The 21,700-nt window shown below is 40.0% G+C and overlaps 2 protein-coding genes across 6 annotated transcripts in view; one reads left to right on the top strand and one right to left on the bottom strand.

Moving 5' to 3' along the window:
• Nucleotides 1–21,700, bottom strand: part of HMGA2 (high mobility group AT-hook 2) — a 137,902-nt gene that overhangs the window by 70,362 nt on the left and 45,840 nt on the right. The gene's annotated exons all lie outside the window — the stretch shown is intronic.
• Nucleotides 10,060–21,700, top strand: part of LOC105502726 — a 28,209-nt gene continuing 16,568 nt past the window's right edge. The window contains exon 1 of the mRNA XM_011929376.1: nucleotides 10,060–10,509. Coding sequence (XP_011784766.1) covers nucleotides 10,306–10,509 — 204 coding nt within the window. The 5' untranslated portion in view covers nucleotides 10,060–10,305. The remainder of the gene's footprint in view (nucleotides 10,510–21,700) is intronic.

Below are 21,700 nucleotides of genomic sequence, written 5' to 3'. Positions count from 1 at the left end.
AAAGAAAAGAAAAGAAAAAAAGAGTCTGCTAGGAGTAAATGAAAAATCTGCCCAGAGTTGGTGTTAATTAATTAAAAACACAATTTCAAAGCATCCCTAATAGAAGACTTCCTCCATGCAGCCAGTATCTGATTCAGGGAGTGACTCAAGCAATAAAATCACAGTTGGGACGACTCTCGTGGTGCTGGCAGGCCAAGTTCAATATTTTCCCTGTGAGGCATGCCTGTACTATAAAAAGAATGTGATGTTTGAAAATGAGTGTCTCTGCTCTGTGTGCTGGCATTAAAAGTCTCTCCTAGCCCTCCTGCCACATTTTGAGAGTACAGTATGAATCACAATCATGTGACGAGCACCTCCTTGCCAAATTCTTTCATGCTGCTACCACGGTATGTTCCCTCTTAGGTTTTTGCCAGCAGCCTCTGTCCTCCAGCCAAGACCATCAGAGTGAGCGTCGGCACAGAGGCAGAGCATTCCGGTCCAGATTCACCAGCGAGAAGACAAGGCAGTGCATTATTGTACAAACTGTAATCTCTGAATTGACTAAGTGAGCAGGAAGGGACAAAAGTCAGCTAAGAGATGCAGCAAACAGGCTGCCAAGAAAGGATGAAACACACAGAGAGAGGGATTGACCTTTGGAGGGTAGCCTCCGTTGTGCTGGGCACGGGACTAGGCTCTTTAAACTCATGATCTTATTTAATACAACTGAGAAACGATCACTAGTACTATGAGTGAGGAAACTGAGACCCACAGTTATTAGATAAGTCACTTGCTGCAGCCACGCAGCACAGGGCAGCAGAGTTGGGGCTGGAACCCAAGCTAGTGTCCTGTCTCTTCTCTCTCTATTCTGCCACTTCTGATTCTGCAGATCAAACTTGGAGAAGCCGGGAAAACTGCTCTTCTCCCATCTTGGGCATTTTAATATTTACGCGACTCTCTTAACTAGCACTGTGCATCATGTCACTTTCAACAATACATGTTGATGAAACATTTGTCAGCCAGATTAACAGCTGTAGGACCAATCTTTCACAGCCATGACCACAGAACCCACCCCCACGCCTAACTGTCTTTCCCAAATGCTGCTCTAGGGTCACAATGGGAACTGGGAGAGTGTGTGGAGGAAAATATTATTGTAGTTCAACATCATGAATCACTACTGATGGAACCACTCAAAGTTTATCCCCTACTTACATCTGCATTTCCTTTGTGTTCATTTATTGCTGTGGTTAACTACAGATTAATCGACTTGCCAGTTTTCTGGCTGAGTCTCCTGTAAGCCAGCACTCTCTGGCCCCTAAGAAGCAGAAATGGATCATGAAACCAGAAAGCTCCCTGGAGTTACAATGCTTATTTATCCCAGTCTTCCTAAATGGCCTGGTAGGTACAAGGGTTTGGAATCAAAACAGGGTTAGAGCGGCTGAGTTTCTATACTTTACATTAAAAAGTCAACTGGTTCCAATCGATGGAAGAGGAGGTAAAGGAAGAAATGGAAGGCTAAATTCACATATAAGAATATATTGAAGAAGTGGGCTGGGAGCTATTGCTCACATCTATAATTCCAGCACTTTGGGAGGCCGAGGCAGGCAGATCACTTGAGGTCAGGAGACCGAGATTAGCCTGGCCGACAAGGTGACGCGGTGAAACCCTGTCTCTACAAAAAATACAAAAACAACCGGGTATGGTGATGTGTGCCTGGGATCCCAGCTACTCAGCAGGCTAAGGCAGGAGAATCGCTTGAACCAGGAGGCGGGAGGTTGCAGTGAGCTGAGAGATTGTGCCACTGCACTTCAGCCTGGGTGACAGAGTGAGACTCCATCTCAAAAAAAAAAAAAAAAAAAAGAATATACTGAAGAAGCAGTAAAATAGTCCTCTCAATCTCAGCTTAACCCAAGAAGGACTCCACTTCATGGAGTTCAGGTCTATCTGAAAGCTGGGTATGTGTGTGTGGGGGATGTGAGGGAGAACAATGCTGATTTTCATGGCATATACAGCTTGCTTGAGTCAACTGTGTAATACAGCTTCCAAAACAACAAAACAAAAGATATATACCTTAGGCAACATTACAGAAATATATTAAATAGTATTCAGGATAATATTAGATGATGATCTTGCTCTTCTTTACATTGATCAAATCACAAGAATATATTAATGAAAGATTAAGCACAATTTTTAATTTTTAAAAAACTAAAAGCTAAGACCTGTTAATTTATTCAGTCCATCATTCATCCAACAAGCATAAATTGTTGAGGAATATGTCGCAGGTGCTGTGGTAAGGGCTGGACATGCAAAGAGACATAAAACATGGTCTCTGTCTTGTTGAGTTGAGTATATGGGGATAATGCAATGTTTTAAATAGTGGCCTATTTAAATGGCTATACTTAAATAGTGGGCTGAACTTGGTAACCACTAACTTTGTGGCATAATGATTTTCAGGACTTGGGCAACTCTCATTTTGCTTAGTGTTTTGCTGATAAAATTAGCCCAGACGAATTTGTAAGGTTCTTTGCTATTTTGGTACTCTGTGAGTTGACAATGTTGTTATGTAGGACCATTTTTGTAGCAATTATAGAAGAAATACAAGTGGGTAAGAATTAGGAGGAAGACGGCCTGGATTGTCTTTTTTTTTTTGAGACGGAGTCTCATTCTGTCACCCAGGCTGGAGTGCAGTGGCGCAATCGCGGCTCACTGCAAGCTCCGCCTCCCGGGTTCACGTCATTCTCCTGCCTCAGCCTCCGGTGTAGCTGGGACGACAGGCGCCCGCCGCCACGCCCGGCTAATTTTTTTTTTTGTATTTTTAGTAGAGACGGAGTTTCACCATGTTAACCAGGATGATCTCGATCTCCTGACCTCGTGATCCGCTCGTCTCAGTCTCCCAAAGTGCTGGGATTACAGGCGTGAGCCGCCGCGCCCGGCCTGGATTGTCTTTACAGAGTAAGACAGAAGAACTTTTCAGACTGATTTCCATGTGAGTGGGGCTAGGATGTAGGGAGAAATAGGAAGCGAAACAGTACAATTCTGAAGCCAGTCTGCCCTGCCTGGCTCTTTCATTCATCAGCGGTTGAGTCCTGCAGCAGATGACTTTACCTCATTGTGCCTTGGTTTGTTCATCAGTGAAATAAGGATGATAACAGTGTCTACCTCACTGAGTTACTGTGAGAAAGAAAGAAGATAATCCTCACAACAGCCCTGATACGTACTTTCCCATGACATAAACCACTTTCAAACTAAGGTTTGTCAACAACTCCTCACCTACCTGCCTCTTTAAAGTCAAAGCCCGATTCACTCACCACTCTGCCAAGCTGGAATATTCTGTCTTATTCCTTGTTGGCCTTGTGTACTGTGTTTTCAGTGAGCATTCTTGGAATGGCAACTCTCTATAATATTCACTTATTAAAAATCTGTGGGTATATATATATAGGCATATTTACCAATTAGTTATGTATTTACTATGTATTAACTAAAAGGGTCCTCTGTGCACATCTACATCTAAGCATTCCTGGTTCAGTGCTAAGGTCACTTTGTTGGAAAAGATAAGGAACAAATGGCAAATAACTCTGGCAGCTCATGGTATGCTGAAGTTTGATTTGTAGGAAAAAACCTCTTTTTCTTTTCTGGGACTTGAGGAGAACAAATAGTGATCCTGTATTAATTCCAAAAATGAGTCTTACCAAAAGCCAAATGAAAGCAGTCTTAAATGTCTAGTTGAACATTGGACAAAGGTCATAAAGTTTAGGAGATTAAAATGGGCACAACTAATATTTCTTTTAAAAAACATTGAATACTTTGGACATTTTTGTGGATAAGAGTAGGGTGATGATGAAATTCAACAGTATAATAAAACAAGGTATCAAGCATATATCCTTACTCCTAGTGTGGGCACAGAAGGCAGCTGATTATTGGTGGAAAGTGCAGGCTCGAAGTTAGACGGGCTGAGCATGGTGCATCTCTAATGGGAGGGTAGTCCCTGGGTCCCTGTGTCATCACTGTCATAAGAGTTAGCACACCATGGGCACTCTATTCCTATTGGATGAATGAGTCTATTAGTCAAAGATGGTTTTATTTGAAAGTTTCTTTTCTTTTCTTTTTTTTTTTTTGAGACTGAGTCTCACTCTGCCGCCCAGGCTGGAGTGCAGTGGTGACATCTTGGCTAGTTGCCACCTCCACCTCCTGGTTTCAAGCAATTCTCGTGCCTCAGCCTCCCAAGTAGCTGGGATTACAGGCACACACCACCGCGTCCGGCTAACTTTTGTATTTTTAGTAGAGGAAGGGTTTCACCATGTTGGCCAGGCTGGTCTCAAACTCCTGACCTCAAGTGATCCACCTGCCTTGGCCTCTGAAAGTGCTGGGATTACAGGCATGAGCCACCATGCCCAGTAGGTTTGAAGGTTTCTTTTTCAGAACATATTTGTGTCTCCCCAACTCATAAACTATATCCTATGTTCCCAAACCACCATGGAAAGAGGATTCATAATCTCAGAAACACCAATGGCTAGGATGTATGTGTGTGTGTGTGTGTGTGTGTGTGTATGTATGAGAGAGAGGAAATTCTAATAGAAAACTTAATGGGGTCATCTAAAGACACATTAATGCCTTGGAGTGATGGCAAGGAAAGGGCAATCAGATTAACAAACTCAAATGTTGTTGTTGTCATTGCTTTTTTGTTTTTTTCTAATTTACCTGTGGCAGGCTAATATCGGTTAGTAAGGTATCTTACTATAAAGCTCCTAATGACACAACTCCAAAGAATCCTTAATATTTAATTATTTTAATTATAGAAGGTAAGATTTAACTATTGCTCTTTAAGATTTTTAGGATTTTAGAAATCCTAACTGCAAATTTTTTTTTTTTTTTTTGAGATGGAGTGCAATGGCGCAATCTCGGCTCACTGCAACCTCTGCCTCCTGGGTTCAAGTGATTTTCCTGCCTCAGCCTCCTGAGTTGCTGAGACTACAGACTCGCGCCACCATGCCAGGCTAATTTTTGTATATTTTTAGTAGAGATGGAGTTTCACTATGTTGGCCAGGCTGGTCTTGAACTCATGACCTCAAGTGATCCATTGGCCTCAGCCTCCCAAAGTACTGGGATTACAGGTACATGCTACCACACCAGGCTAATTTTTGTATTTTTGGTAGAGATGGGGTTTTGCCATGTTGCCAGGCTGGTTTTGAACTCCTGACCTCAGGTGACCCACCCACCTCAGCCTCCTAAAGTGCTGGGATTACAGGCGTGAAGCATTGTGCCTGGCCTAAGTATAAAATATTTTTCTTAATCCTCTTCCATACGGTGACTCATTGGAATGCCAACTCAAAAAAGAATAGCCAAGGTAAGTTTTCATTGCCTTCATTGAACTAGCCTTAGGCCAAGTCATCAGACTCTTTTGTCTTTGAAATGCCTCACTAAAATATCATCCATTTTATGAGGAGGGGAGGTCAGCGTTTGTGTAATGAACTCTTTATAGAAAAGGCATCATTTAAATTGCCAAGTAGAGTTAGGTAATTGGCTTTCTACATTTTTGGGCCATGAAGAACAGGCATTTCTTTCTAAATTAGCTCAGTCATTAATCCCAAGAATTTCATAACCTGTAGTTCAAGTCTTGCTTACTTATTAAGGGAAACTGAGGAAGGCAATGAATAAGACAGAAAATGTGGAATTCTATAGACTGTGCCTTCAAAAAGCAAGAGTATGTTCAAGATAAGACAGAGTGAAAGTGACTGCTGTGGGTTGGGTCTTGGCTGGTGGGTTGAGAAGCTTTGTCTGGAAATTTCTCTGGAACTCAATGGTCTGGCCTGGTTGGATTCACACCTCCCTCCTCGAATACCTCTGTGTTGTCTTTTAGCTCATGTCCTTCTCAGTAATTCCCTGCAAGAATGATGAATCAAAAGAAAAGGAGGAAACAGGGACTAAGGGTGACAGAGAGTCCCTACTCTTAAGTGAAATGTGAGTTTGAAAGCAGTTTAAGAACAGTCCGGTCTAAATTCCATTCAGTCTCCTAAACTCTTAAATCTGTGTATCATTTAGTCAATGAACAGTTTTTAAGAATGGTGAAAATAAAGCAACATATATAATATATATGTAAACCAAGTTTTCAAAGTCTGATCTTTTTCTTGATTCAGTTTAACCTAGTAATGTTTTTGTAAGTGAAAGCAAGTTTATTAGGAAAGTAAAGGAATAAAAGAAGGGCTACTCCATAGGCAGAGCAGCAGCTTGGGCTGCTGGACTAACGATACTTAAAGTTATTTCTTGATTATATGCTAAACAAGAGGGTGGATTATTCATGTGTCTTCCAAGAAAGGAGTGGGCAATTCCCAGAACTGAGGGTTCCTCCCCATTTAACCAAGTAATTTGCCTCAAAACAAAACAAAATTTCATGGCATAGTTGATATCATCAGCTCAAATATCAAAATAATTTTGAAAATCTGACTCTCAAATTAAATTCACTGGTCACAAAAATCTTTTCTTATCATTGTTGTTATTATTATTTGGACAAAAATTTGGGGAGAGGCAGCCCATCTTAAAATCACTTTTACAAAAGGCAAATGGCTTGAGATACGTGGCATGTGCTGTCAGGTGCATGAGCAATCCTGCTGCCACCAAGTCAACCATTTTCCAACATGCTATTTGTTCCCAGGAACTGCACACATTCCAGATGCTATCACCAGGGCTGCTAGTGCGCAAGAAAATAAGCAAATGAGACACACATTGGCTCATGTGGCAAATCACCGGGTTTGCCAAATGGAAAAGAACAAAAACTTAGAGGGGAAACATTTTGTTTTTCATCTACAAGGATATTAATAAAACTCAAACCCAGCATTTTGTGGCTACATTTCCCAGGAAGACGAGTGTCTTCTGGCCAAAAGAACATAACAACAATCCTTTGTATCTGAGAAATATGTATCTCGTGATGTCATTTAAAAAACCCACTATTTATCATGATCAGGGCTGAAAACATGTTTCTCTAAGACTTGGGCACCAGAAAAAAAAAAGGAATATAAATTCTACCTAAAATAATCAGTAATTCAGAGAAAATAAATTCAATGACTGTAATTTCATCCATTATATGTCACAGCTTAATATCAAAAGCTTCTCTAGATAAAGTTCTAAGGAATGAATAAACAGTTAGAAATTACTTACTACAGAGCTAAAGAGAGGGTGAAGTAGAAGAATGACAATTTCTTAGAAGACTTTCTATGCAAATTTAATTTGTATACATGAAAGGGAGACTAAGGAAGCAAATTATATTATAGAATATATCAATTAAAATAGAATCAATTGGAAGTCACAAGTGATTAGTACAATTAATTAACACATTTAGCACTTACTATGTGCCAGCCGCAATTTGAAGCACTTTACATAATTAACTCATTTAACAGTCTCAACAGCCATTATAATATGATGATACCATTTTCATTCCCAATTTGCAGTTGAGGCAACTAAGGCCCAGGTAGATTAAGAAACTTGTCCAAGTTCATACAGGTAACGATTCTAGTACATATTAATCTAGATGAGTCTAATTCACAAAATTTCAATGATACTAATAAATATTGAGAATTTAGAAGCATAATTCCATCAGGATATGAAAAGTCTTCATAGAGAAATTTCACTCAGTAAATAATGATGACTATTTGGAGTTTTTACCTTGAGGATACCAAATTACACGCATAAATGTACAAGTTTCCTTAGAGATAAAGACTAGTGCAAGTAAAGTTTAAATTTTGCCCTTGACAGCAAAAGTAGATATACTTGTGCATTAATATTGGTTAGTCATTATCAATTGGCCAAGCACAATTTGGTGAATGTGTTAACTTTTCCCAACAGCCATGAGCGTGCAAATACAGGCTGAGTGTCTGAAATGCTTGAGACCAGAACCTCTCTTGCATTTCTGATTTTCTTCGGATTTTGGAATATTTGTCTTACACTTACCTGTTCAACATCTCTAATCTGGAAATCTGAAATCCAAAATGTTCCTATGAGCAATTCATTCAAATATCATGTAACTGCTCAAAAAGTTTTGGATGTTGGAACATTTCAGATTTCAGGTTTTCAAATTAGGGATATTCAATCTGTATATCAAAAATACGTGGCTCACATCGGTAATCCCAGCACTTTGGGAGGCCGAGGTGGCTGGATCACTTGAGGTCAGGAGTTCGAGATCAACCTGGCCATCATGGCAAAACCTCATCTCTACTAAAAACACAAAAATTAGCTGGGCGTGGCGGTGCACGCTTGTAATCCCAGTTACCTGGGAGGCTGAGGCGAGAGAATTGCTTGAACCTGGGAGGTTGGAGGTTGCGGTGAGCTGAGATTCGGCCACCGAACTCCAGCCTGGGCGACAGAGGGAGACTACGTCTCTAACAAACAAAAAAACCCACGAGATTATTTTTCCCAGTTTTCAATTCTGTCCTGAACTCTCTATCTTAAACAATACATAGGTATGAAAATTACAACTGGTACATTGATTTTAATAGGGAAGAATTTATTTGGAAAGCAGTAAGTTTGTTGTAAACTGTGCCTCTTTCTGGAAATATTTACAGTTTTCAAAGAAGTGGCCTTAGCAAAACTGTAAGTACAGCCCTTGATTTGCAGGTGAAAAAAACAGCAGTGCATAGACATTAACCTAAGTTCAAGTTAGGATTAAGGTTAACATTAAGGGGTAAGCAGGACATAGCACAGTGATTAAGTGCATAGGAGCATTTATTAACTGAGTGATCTTGAACAAGTTATTTAACTTCTCTCTAAGTCTCACTTTCCTCATCACAAAAGGAAGAAATATTTCATAAAGTTGTTATGGAAACTGAGGTAATATAGAGAGAGTACTTTGCACAATACCAGACACCCAGTAAGGGCTCAAGAAATGGTATTGCTGTTGTTATCCTTATCTTTAACAAGTGAATCACAACCAGTTAGTGTCAGAACAGCTGCAAAGCACTTCTGGAGTATCTGTTGTTAGTTTATAAACTGAGTTCCTTATCCTTTGCATCTATCTGGGTCTAAGGAGGCAAGATCACATAGCATTAACGTTTTCCACAAATGTGGTGTGATCCATCACCTCTCCTCTTCTTTCACCTCCTAGAGCAAGCCTTCAGTCTCTTAGGAAGTGTTTTCCATCAGAATGTAACTTTGAAGTTGAATATTTTAAACTCTTTTGGGAAGGTTCAGACAAAGAAGATAAACAAAGATTCGGGAAATCTAAACGGCGAAGATGCCACGGCTCACATTACCTGCTTCCTCCTAGTTGGAGTTGAGCTCTTCCTGGAAGTGGGGCACAGTCTGCCATTTGATTAGACGTTTCAACATCAAAGCTGAACAAAAATATATAATCAATCTGATCTTAATTCAAGTGTGCCTACCCCTCCTTGTGAAAAGTAGCCTTGCTTTAAAAGATATTTCCCTAGCAGATCAGGCATTTATGAACAACTCCCTATCTTTTCTACTTCACTTCCATCTCAAGTTCTGGTTCACATAATTAGACAACACTTACTGAGGGCCCATTAAGTGGCCGGGCACTGTGCCACATGCTTTGTTTATACTTTCTCATGTAATTGTCACAACAACCCTTAGCGGTATTTTCTCATCCCCATTTTACAGATGGGATGGAGGCTAGGGAGAGTAAGTCACTTGTCCAGGGTTACATTGTTAAAAGCTGAGAAATTAGAACCAAACAGCAGTGGGGACAGGCCCTCAGGAGCCATTTCTACTCCTGGCTTGGTCACTGCTCAGATATGTCACATGTCCTCTGGGCCTCAGTTTCCCGGCTTGAAGAGGATGCAGCCTCTCCAGAAGTTGCCTTCCACAGCCTGCGGCAGCTTCCCAGGGCGGGCGGGCTGCTTTGTTTCCACACTCAGCTGCTCTGACTGGGGCCTCCCTGGGCTCTGCCCTGTTTTGTTTTTGCTGCTGGACCTACTACAGACGCAACCCTGGCAGCGCAGCCCGGAGCACAGCCGAGGCTTCCTCTTTCTCTCAGTTCCTGGCTGCTTCAGTATGAACAGAAAAGGTGGGCAGGGGCCAACTGGCAGGAGCCTCCGAAATAGCAGCACATGATCCTCCTACGAGCAGCAGAAAGGCCAGCCCGCAGGACCTCGCCGCCTGCCCAGCTCTGTCATTGACTAAGGTTGCTTTTGTCAGTACAGCCGCCAGGGGTTTCCACGCTCATTCCCCTCCAGACAGGGTGGACAGCTTTGGTGATAGACAACTGGGAGGTAAAACTCCACAGAGCCATGCCAGCGACTGACCGCCCAGGGACAGGAGATGGAGACGTTCAGCTGCAAAGGCTAAGGAGGAACCCCCGCAATTGGAATCTCTCCATGTCTTATGCAGCATGGAACATACTCCGGGACCTACCCGGGGCTTTCTCGGGCCACCTCTGAGTGCAAAGGAAAAGAGTGCAGTTCAAGGAAGGGAATGTGTCTGTCATCCCACCACATGCGCGCAAGGCCAGTTCCGGGATCAGCAGGCTTCCTTCACCAGCACGGGCTCTTCATTAGCAACCACTGGGAGGGAATGTGTGCGGAGTCAGTGAGTGAAGAAGCTCTCCTTCAGCAATTTCTCTCCTCCTCTCATATCTCTCTCTCTCTCTCTCTCCCCCCCCCCTCTTTCTCCCTTCCTCCCTCCCTCTTTCGCTCCCTCTGGGTCTAGGACAATACTCAGGCCAGGACAGTTCCAGTCATAACTGGATCTTTCCATTACTTGGTAGCACACAGGAGGATTTGTTGGAGTGGTTTTTTGTTTTGTTTTGTTCTGCTACTATTAAGCAAGATTGCTTCATAATCCTTTAAGGGGTTTTTAGCCAAGTCTTATTTACATATCCTGGCCAGCAAGCACGTGATTAACCCAAGGATGTTGGAGGGAAGGCAGATGCTACATCTGAAAAAATTTTGATTCTGTTTCATTCTGGAGACACAAACAGCCGAGCTGACAAAAGGACAACAGTCTCTTGGGCCAACATGACACCAAACTCTCGAACTCTGGAGACCCTCAGAGACAAGGAGGAGGAGCTGCTGAGGTAGGGGCACAGATGTGAGGAGTTCTTGTCCCTCTCTCCTTCTCTTTCACTATCTCCACTCTGGGGGCAAAGGCTCAGGACAGCCAGAGGTACACATAATCTAATACATGGAAATGGTGGTAAACTGCCTGTCAATTCACCGCAGCACCATAATATGTCTACAATGTGGTGCCTGTCTACAACTTACATACCACCCAGAACACAAGCTGCACTGGCATTTCTGTATTGACAGAAAGGACATTTGAAATTTTTCCCTACAGGCATTATTTCAACTGATATTTACGAGTGGTTTTATGGGATAGAATCATGCCAGTCGTATCAAGGAACTTTCCATATCTTTCACCCCATGCTAAGGATGAATAGAGCCAGTTATGATTATTCTCATTTCTTGAAAGTTACCGAATGATCCACCAGAAAGTTAAATGGATCCTCACTTATCAGAGGAATCTTTTTGTTTTTTTAAGTAAAAGAAACCTAAACCCCAAGACCTAGACTCCTGGAATAAGAATCTCTCCACCAGTGAAAATTCTTAAACATTAAATAAGCATTTACCAGGAGATATCGATGAGGTCTTAACTGTATATTGTCTGATTCTGAAGCAAAACATACAAATACAAACACTGAACTAGTACTTCTAATTCATCCTTCCATGCCACCTGCTGTGTAACCTTAAGTCATTTATCTTCCCTAAGTATACATTTTATTATCTTTAATATACAGGGACTGCTTTTGATGTCTCTAATTTCACATATAGCTCAAAATGAAGTATTTGTTTAATGAAAGCATCTGTTAACATTGTCAATGGCAGTTTTTATTTTAATCTTTAAATACAAAGGACAACACATGCTTCATGGCACAAAAATCCCTCATTGCCATAACCTCTGACAGAAATATTTTTGCAAAGTTTTCTTGCTCTTCTTGGGAAGAAACAATCATGCCATTAGGTTCTGTGAGTGAGGAGATGCCAGTGATACAGGATGAGGGATAGAGGTTTTATTTACTTACTTTGACCTGAAATGCTTTCATAGTGCTAGGATTTTCCCTGTGGAAAATGCTTTGCTTCTAATATTATCTCCAGTGATCAACAGTTAGTGTCAAAGGTTTGTGAATGGATTTCAGAATGTGCAAGTGGCACCTCCCATCGTTAGCTGTCTACATTTTTTTATAACCACTTGCATACTTTTGGTCAACCACTGTAAAATAAACAGTCCTTCCCAAATGTTTTTGTTTTCTTTGACAGCACAGCAATAATTCACTTGGAATGCTACAGAATAGAATAGCACTTTAATGCTGTTGTAAGGATGGCTTTTATGATTTCTATTCATCGAGTTGTTTTTAAGTTAAAAGATACCAGACTGAAAAGAACATAAAGCCCTGTGGAGATATGCTTAGATCTTTGCTCCCTGTTCCCACCCAAGGAGATATACATAGAATATATGTATAAACACACATCCACACATGCATAAATATATGTGTACATATATGCTCAATATAGACATTTAAAACAACAGTCACCTAAAGTGTTTACTACTTTTGTTTTTGTTCTTTTGTTTTAAATTTCAGAAGTATGGTATCTAGATTATGGTAGAGTTTTGTGTTCATGCAAATCAAGGTGTAAAGTAATGTTTATTCCTACCTAGAAAAGTTTCATGAAAAAAATGTCATAACTCACTTTTGCTTACTTGGTAAATACTCTTGTTCTCTTTTTTCCAACCATGGACGTACTAAATATGAAGTTTAGAAGAAAAAAAACTTTATATATAGTTTGTTTTGAATTTGATATATTTTGGTTAAAAGCGCTTTATTGCCAGGCATGGTGTCTCACACCTGTAATCCCAGCACTTTGCGGGGCCAAGGTGGGTGAATTGCTTGAGCCCAGGAATTCGAGACCAGCCTGGGCAACATGGTGAAGCCCCATCACTACCAAAAAAAAAAAAAAAACAAAAAATTAGCTGGGTATGCTGGCACATGCCTGTAGTCCCAGCTACTTGGGAGGCTGAGAAGGGAGAATCATCAGAGCCTGGGAAGTCAAGGCTGCAGGGAGCCGTGATCATGCCACTGCACTTCCGCCTGGGCGACAGAGCTAGACACTGTCTCAAAAATAGAAATAAAATTCTTTTTTTCTTCTTTCAGGGGGAATGGTTGATTACTGTCTCAGATGTACATACCACAATTAAGTTTGTATCTATGTGTCAAAAATGGAAGGATGAAAATTGACTTGAGAAACTGCACAGTTTCTGTGCAACATTATATAGGATATCTTTACAAAGGACATTCAAAGTAAGAAATTGGAGCTTAGGCAGTATTATACTTTCTATCTTACCTATACTACTCTCTAAGAAACCCATTTCTAGCCTGTACAGCACAGCTTGCAAACTGTGATCTTCGACTAGTATGAATAAGTCTTGTGTTGAGTTTAATTTCCAAGACCGGGAGTTTATCAGCTGAACCATCTCACCTGCATTCCTTGCAAGTCATTAGAGCCTTAGATGCCTGGCTTGGCTTTGGGCTTCTCCAGCAGAGAGCAGTGAAACACTGTCAATAAACCTAATTCTGGAAACCAGAGTAGATTCCAAGTTGGGAAAAAAAGCAAAGGCAGAAGTGGCAGGCTCATCAGAGTTATAAAGAAACTGAGGAAACTGGGCTTATAGATTTTTAAAAACAGATATGTGTTAAAAGTTTGGTGTCAATATTAATGGCAATACATATATTTAGATATTTAAAGGTTATTCGAAATATCACTTCATAGCAAGGTAGATGACCCAAAAGAAAAAGTGTGCACTTTCCAAAATTTGCTTCTTATTTTAATCCTGCAATTGCTATACTGTTACACATTTATGAGCTTTACTATTACACATGTATTAGGTCATTTCCATTTGCATTCCGTGTTAGAACAATGTCAGCTCTTCAATCCCAATCTCTGGCTACCTAGCTTGGCAGTTCTTCAAGCATCCCTTGTTTACAGGGACCGCTTGGAAAGTCAAGTACATTATAACAAGTTTATATATCCTCATTCTATAAGAAACATTGTTGCAGAGAACCATTTTAAGAAGCTTAGAAACAGTTTTCTATGGCTCAGGTTCAAAATGGGGTTCATAGTGGGGATGTGTGAATGGCGCTTCCAGGTAAAGTGATTTATTACATTACACATGAACTTGTTAACAGTATAACACAAAAGTGCGAACACTCCCCAGGACACCTCACCCTTGGCTGGGGTGCAGGTAGGTTCTTCTCCTTCCAATCAACAGTAGCATGATGACAGAGAATATTAGTGAATGCAGTATGTTCACGGTTGGCTGCTCTTAAACAAAACATATTTTCACAAAAGGAAATATGAGCATTTACAATCCCCGATATGGAACATAGGATCTGACCTGTTTACTTCTCTTGGATGAAAAATAGTTTAATGTATTAATTTTTTTGGAAGCAAAGACAAAAGGGAAGAGGTCTAAAAAAATAAAATAAAATAAAAAAACACCAGGCAGGTCATCCATTGCTCCATTGACGTGGGAGATAATACCTTATGTATAACCAGTGACTTGAGGAGTTCCCATTTTGAAACCTTTTTGCTCTCTTCAAAGCACTGGGCTCAAATGCCAGCCTCTGTGTGCAGGCTGCCAAAATACTAAGTGAAGCATGGGGCACTACACATTAAAGGAGAAAGGTCAGCATGGCACCATGCCCAAAATGCATGCTGTACAGCAGGATGAACTTTGGAGAGACCAGCTCACATCAAGTCACCGTGTGTTTTACATTCTCCCAGTGGCCGGGGTCATTTTACCTCCCACTGGAATCTCCTCTCAGCCATTATGTATCCCAGCTCTCAAAGGAAAACCTCTCTCCTTGACCCCTCCTAAGGCCTCTCTCCACAGTACCATTCTAGCAAAAAGGAACAGCTCCAAGCCAGGAAACTACTTCCACAGGGCAAATAAAGCTTCCGCCAGCACTCCTAATGGCATTCCCTGCCGCTGCAGCAGCCAGCAGACACAGGGCTGCATTGCTTGGGAAAGTGCAGCCTGCCGCTCCACGTCAACATTCCACCCCCTTAGCTTTTCCCAAGGTCTCAGTGAGAAAACCTTTCTTTTTTCTTTCTTCATTTTTTTTTTTTTGTTCTTATCAGTTCAAACAAGAACAATGAATTCCTCAAGCCTAAGCAAGAATGTGACAAGGTGTCAACAAAGCCAACCAGGAAGGTGATGTATGGCCCATAAATCACTTCACAAACCAGGGCTGCAAAGCAAGCACCCAGCAACGCAGAGTGAGAGTTTTTTCTACTACTAAACCTTCACACCCCCACAGCCACCTTCCTCCAGCACCCTCGCTGACTGCTCACCTGTCACCCCTCCACTGACCAATTGGCCTACTCATGGGGTAACACAAGTTCTGTTCCTTCTGTGGCAAATACTGGGCATCTATGGTAGAGCACCATATAATATAATGTGCTTTAGGGACATGTGTTGCTATGGTTTCCAGAGGCTGTCTGGTAAGTTCTACTCAAAACCTTAATTTGAAAAGTTTATAAATGGTGAAAGTATTTGTTCTTAGGGTAAAAATTTGATTTAGAAAGTTTGGGCTTAAATGGGTGAAATGATTTTATGGTTTTCAAAAATCAGAGGCCAGAAATTGGTTTGCCTGCTTTATAAATGATACAAAGAGAAATAGAAAGCAACCAAATTAGAATCTCTTTCTGGGGTTGTAGGATTTGGTTTTCTTGAAAGAAATATTGAATGTATAGTTGTTTACATATTAAGATTAGGAAGAGAAAGAGTATTCACAATTGCCTTATGCAAAGTAACTTATTGGCTAATACAAAATTACCAAATATTTTCTTTCACCGTTTTAATAGATGTGACTAATTATACTTTTCATGCCGTGGTTTCAGAGTGAGTATATGGTGTAAATTCCTAATGCAAAAACTCCTGAAAAGATTTAAATTCAAATGATTGGCTAATTTTCAGCAACTCAGTATCCATTCTGTGAGTTTCTATTTTTTTCTATATATATATATTATATATATATAATATATATATATAAAATATATATTTTAAATGGGCCTTAAATACATATTTAACTAACAAGCTGGAACAGCTAAGTAAATAATTTATAAACACACATTTATATAATGGAATTACCTGTACGTACTACATTCCTATATAACCAGTTTAGGAGAAAAAGCAAAAACTTCCAAAGAAGCAATTTTGTTGAAAACTAAAGACATCAACAAAGAGAAAAACTCACCAATCCCCATGATAATAGCAACCAAGGTCAGCCTAGTTGAATGCAGTTTCATTTCTTTCCTCCAACCACTTTTAAAAAAAAATCAGATTCTAAAAATAGCTGAAGTAGCAGAGATGAGCTCACTCTCTACTAAATAACTTTGCCCATTCTCTAATGATAGTAAAAATAATTCAAAGAAAACAAGCAAATAAAAAAAGAAAAACATCCACCAAGTTGGTAGTTCAAACTCATAGAAAGTTGACTGATGGTTTACGTAGGCCATCGGTGTTAAAAAACCAGACAAGGCCGGGCACAGTGGCTCACGCCTATAATCCCAGCACCTTGGAGGCGAGTCAGGCAGATCACATGAAGTCAGGAGGTCGAGGCCAGCCTGGCCAACTTGGTGAAAACTTGTCTCTACTAAAAAAAACAAACAAAAAAAGTAGCCAGGCATGGTGGCATATGCCCACAATCCCAACCACTTAGGAGGCTGAGGCAGGAGAATGGCTTGAACCCATGAGGTGGAGGTTGCAGTGAGCTGAGATCACACCACTGCACTTCAACCTGGGCAACAGAGAGCGACTTTGTCTCAAAACAAACAAACAGACAAAACTGAATATATGAAATTCTGAATAAAATATTTCTTTGCAACACAGTGTAATCTTTGAAATAATAAACTAACAGTTGTTATAAACTGCAAGTTCTAGTGTATGTAAATAGATCAACTTAGAATAATATCATTTACTCACTCAGGAACACAGCTATTCAATTAAATAAAATACATCTGGTATTATTGCCAGCAAGATAAGCAAAGCAAGCAAGTACTGAACCACTGTCAGTACATTTTCTCATATAAGCATAAGGGAGTAAAAATTAATTTAGGACTACTTTGAGATGATTACCTGTATTAACTCTATTTAAATATAAGCATTTTTTTTTATTTTTACATCTGTGATTAAACAAAACAAGACAAAACCCATTATGGCCATAGCATCAAGCTACATGATAATTCTAAAAGAGTATTACTGGTGGGGGGAAACCTTTCTGGTTGAATAAAGGGAGATGAGAAGATAAAATAAATACTGCAGGTGTGTGAGATCCCGATTTTCTTGCTCTGTAAAAATCTGTAGAAAGAGCTACATCTGTCTCAAAGTGTGACCCTCTTTTTCTGAGATGGAGCACCTAACTGGAAAAAGGAGACGAGCCCATTGGGGCAAATCTTTAAACTCTTCTACTATTTTTAAGCGTACTTGTGAAAATGTTTACCTGTATGTATCTATACAGAAAAACAAATGAGTTTGAACTATGATTATCCATTACTTTATTATTTTTTTTAAAAAAAGATATCTTGCCAAGTCTTAAGGTGGTTCTGTGGGTAAATCGGGGTAGTGAGCTGCTTATTATAAAGCAGCTTGAAGAACAAGTACATAGAGGTCACCTGCACTCACTTCAACAAGGTTGGAGAGGCACCTGGAGTCACACTACACCCCCTTCTGAAAAACATTCTAAACAATTTCTAAAGAGCACCACATCTTCAAATGGTTTGCTTCCTGCTGGAAACCTAGGCTTGGGTGTATGAGCGCAATTCGTTACCACTGAAAAGATGATTAAAATTTCTTGAGTATTCACCTCACATCATTAAAGCCTTTTATATATATTTTCACTCAATGTGTCTCAGCAAGACTGACAAAGTCTTCAACTAAGTAGTAGACTTTATATAGCTTTAAATGCTATACATTATATATACCTATTATTTATATAGCTTTATTATTTATATTATATATTTATTAATTTACATTTGAAGTTTACAAAACAAAAATAAGTTTTCTTTTCTTGTAGATGATAAATAAGATCTATGAAACTGTAAAGGATAAATTCTTACTCTTATTCCCAACAAGCTGGTGTCAACAAACCACAGCCTAAAACCCAACTCTAGTTTAATGCATACAAGGAAGAAAGCGTAATTGAAAAATCAGTGCAAATTTGCTCCTGTTTTACTGTCCACTCATTCAGCAAATATTGATCCAGTGTCTGCAAAGTGCTATAGTAGGCTATAGAGAGATAAAAAAACAAATCTCACTAACTGTGTGCCATTAATTGGCATACCTCAAACCGCCCTATATTGTTACCTACCTTTTTTGGTGTGTGATTTTTGAATTCCATAAGGGCAGCGACCATATGTTAAACCTCCATGGGTGTCCTGCTCTTTTCAATCATCTAATAAATGGGTCTGCCATTATTGTTACTGTTGTGCAAGCACAGGCAAATCCCACAAACAAGACTTGAAAACAAATCCTCAGGTCCCTGTCTTTATTACTGGAGGTAAAACAATGATTTTGTGAGGATGAATATAATAAAATAAAACATAGAGTGATGTGATAATGGTCACATTGAAATATATGTATGCATCTACATATACACATGTATACACATCATAAAACACATATAGACATGCTTTATATATCTTACTTTCTACTAAGCTCTTTTCACATTTACATGGGAAATTAAAGTATAATATATGTGATTCACTAATAGTGACATTGGACATCTCTCTTCTTTTCCTTCTTTCTTTTTTTCTAAAATAAATATTATCCTCCAATCCCACAGGTGCATTTGACTTCATGAGTGACTATTTATAGCCATCTACACTTAGCCCAGATTCAATATGAAAAAACTATTGAGAAAAGGAAATAAACCTTTTCTGCTGATGGCTTCCCTATTTGGTGCTCAAAGCACTATTTATTTCTAACACACCAGACAACAGAATCTAGAGGGCTCATGGTATAGGTGCAGACACATGGCTTGGACACATTCATTCCTTGGATACTTTTTATAAGACATACACTATGCTCTGCAATGAAAATACAAAGATAGATGAGACACAGCCTCATGCATGAAAAACATGTAAACAAATAATTATAGTAGACTTGGAAATGTCTTCTACCTCAGGTGTGTGCAAATTTCCATGAGGCAAAGAGGAGGGAAATAATTTCAGGAGGGGTCAGGGGGCACCATATTTGAACTGGATCTTGGGAGGTGTGTTGAGATCGGCCCAAATGGAAGTAGAGGTAAAGACTTCACCAATCAGAGCACAAGTGTGAAAGACCTAATGTAAGTTTCAGAAAAACGGGTCTTTCTGTCCTAGGGAAGTGAAGATTTCAACTGGTGGGTTGTAAGAGGCAAGATTAGAAACTAGGCCCAATGCTATAATCAACATAAGAACTTCAGACTTTATCTCTTGGGTGAATGGTAGTCAGTGACAATTTTTGGCAGGAGAGTGATTGAGTGTCTGTTCTGAAGAAAACACTTCCAGCAATAATGGAGGCAAGCTGGACAAAGAAGAGTAGACACAGCAGGAAAACTAGTAGGAGGCTGGTGCAAATAGTTTAAGTGAGAGATGATAAAGACTTGTACAAAGAATATGGCAGTCGGAAAGTGGGAAGGGAGGAAAAGAAAACTCAAAACATATAGCTCCAGACACCTTTAGGAGTAATAAATAGCAGAACTTTGCAAATGTTGAAATTGGAGACTGACAAGTCAAGGATGACCAGGTATATGATGGCACTCAGATAAGCTACGAATACAGTCAGTCAATGCAGGCAGTGACTGAAACACAGATATCACGGAGCTAACTCAGAATAAACACCATGGAATGAAAAATAGAAGACCTCAGATATAATCCTGGAGACGAGCGACGTGCAGAGGGCAGGTAGAGAGAGAAGAGCCTCCCAGGTGCAAGGAACTTCTTGACAAGGGAAGAAACACAGGACAGGTTTACCTTCAGGCATCCAAGTAGGGCAAGTTTGAAATAAGGAGGCACTGCTGATGTGTCAGATATTTCAGAAGAGACATCAGGACGAGGACTGAGAAGTGTCCTCTGGATTTGGCAGTTAAGAGGTTACTGGCGACCTTATTTAGAGGATTTTGTGTAGGGGGACCCTAGGAAGGATGAAGGGGGTAGAAGCCAAGTCACACTAGGCTCCGGACTGGATTAAAGATCTGGAGAGGTGAGAATGTGTTTCACTTGGCTGGCATCCTGTTGCCTCCTTACCACTTCAGACTGGCTTCAGTCTAACAAGGACAGGCTGTCACACCTTCTTTTGCTATGCCTACAACCCCTAAACCCAAGAAAGTGATGATGCACTGAAGCACAAAGCTACAGAGCACATAAAGCAATTGGTTATTTTCTGTGACATCATCATATCAAATAGGAAAATTAAATATATTGTTGGTAATCAAAGGTTATTCTGCTATTCCTGAGCCTTTCTGAGGAAAACTAACAAAATAAGTTATGGGCAGAAGTCAAACTGGAAGTGATTTTTAAGAGGTCTTAAGAAGCTCGTGTGACATTGTTCTGTGTATCTGACAGCCTGAGTGTGAACTAAAATGGAATCTGCCTAGAAAAGGAATATAGTTCTCTCACCTAGAGGGAAAACCACACCTTCAGAATCCCCATAGGAAGGGGATATAGTAATGGAGAAAACATATTCTGCCTCATTATTCTTTAGCCTTGAGAATGTAGATGTAGGACATTCAAAATTCTCATGAGAAGGAAAACAAATAATACCTGGAGGCCAAGCTAAAGGTTTCTTGCTTCTACTAATGAACTTAAATTCATTTTCCATTCACACACAAAAGGAAGAAACCTATATAAATGGATTAAGAGGGCCAGAAAGACGCAATAGAGCAAGAGTCAGCAAACTTCTTCTCTTAAGGGTCAGATGGTAAATAATTCAGGCTTTGTTGAGCAGATGGTCTCTGTGGCAGGTACTCAATTCTGTCACTGTAGTAGGAAGGCAGGTATAGACAACACGTGAACCAATAGGTGCGACTGTGCCCAGGAAAACTTTATTTGTTGATACTGAAATTTGAATCTTACATAATAAATATTATTATTCTTTGTTTTAACCATGTAAAAATGTATAAACCTATATTATAAACATATATTTTAAAAGCTGACTTCTAAAGAAGAAAATTAGGGTAGCAAATAATTATGATGCATTGGTCATTAGACTATGGCTTCTGACTGAGCCTACGTTTTTTCCAAATCATGTCGGATTTGACCTGTCATTCTCTTGCTTAGAAATCTTTAATAGCTTCCCATTTCCTGTAACGTCCAATCTCCTTACGCATGTATGCACGGCCCTCACGACCTGCTACCACTAAGCGTTTAGGTTCACTGTCCACATCCACTCCCTCACTCATGGTATGTCTCTAATGTACACTATCCAATCCAAACTAGCTGCCCTTACTGAAATACACCCTACGTTTCCCTGCCTCCATTGATTTACTGCTACTTTTTACATGACATGAAAGGCCCTGTCACAGGAAAGTCCTCTTCCAGCTGTTTTGTTTTGTTTTGTTTTTAGATGGAGTCTCCCCTTGCCCAGGCTGGAGTGCAGTGGCACGATCTCGGCTCACTGAAACCTCCACCTCGTGGGTTCAAGCAATTTTCCTGCCTCAGCCTCCCGAGTAGCTTCTACTACT

The sequence above is a fragment of the Colobus angolensis genome, unplaced genomic scaffold, assembly GCF_000951035.1.
Source record: "Colobus angolensis palliatus isolate OR3802 unplaced genomic scaffold, Cang.pa_1.0 Scaffold80, whole genome shotgun sequence".
NCBI classification, from domain to species: domain Eukaryota; kingdom Metazoa; phylum Chordata; class Mammalia; order Primates; family Cercopithecidae; genus Colobus; species Colobus angolensis.
The sequence above is the reverse complement of the archived record's forward strand: the minus strand, read 5'-3'. Positions and strand labels throughout refer to the sequence as shown.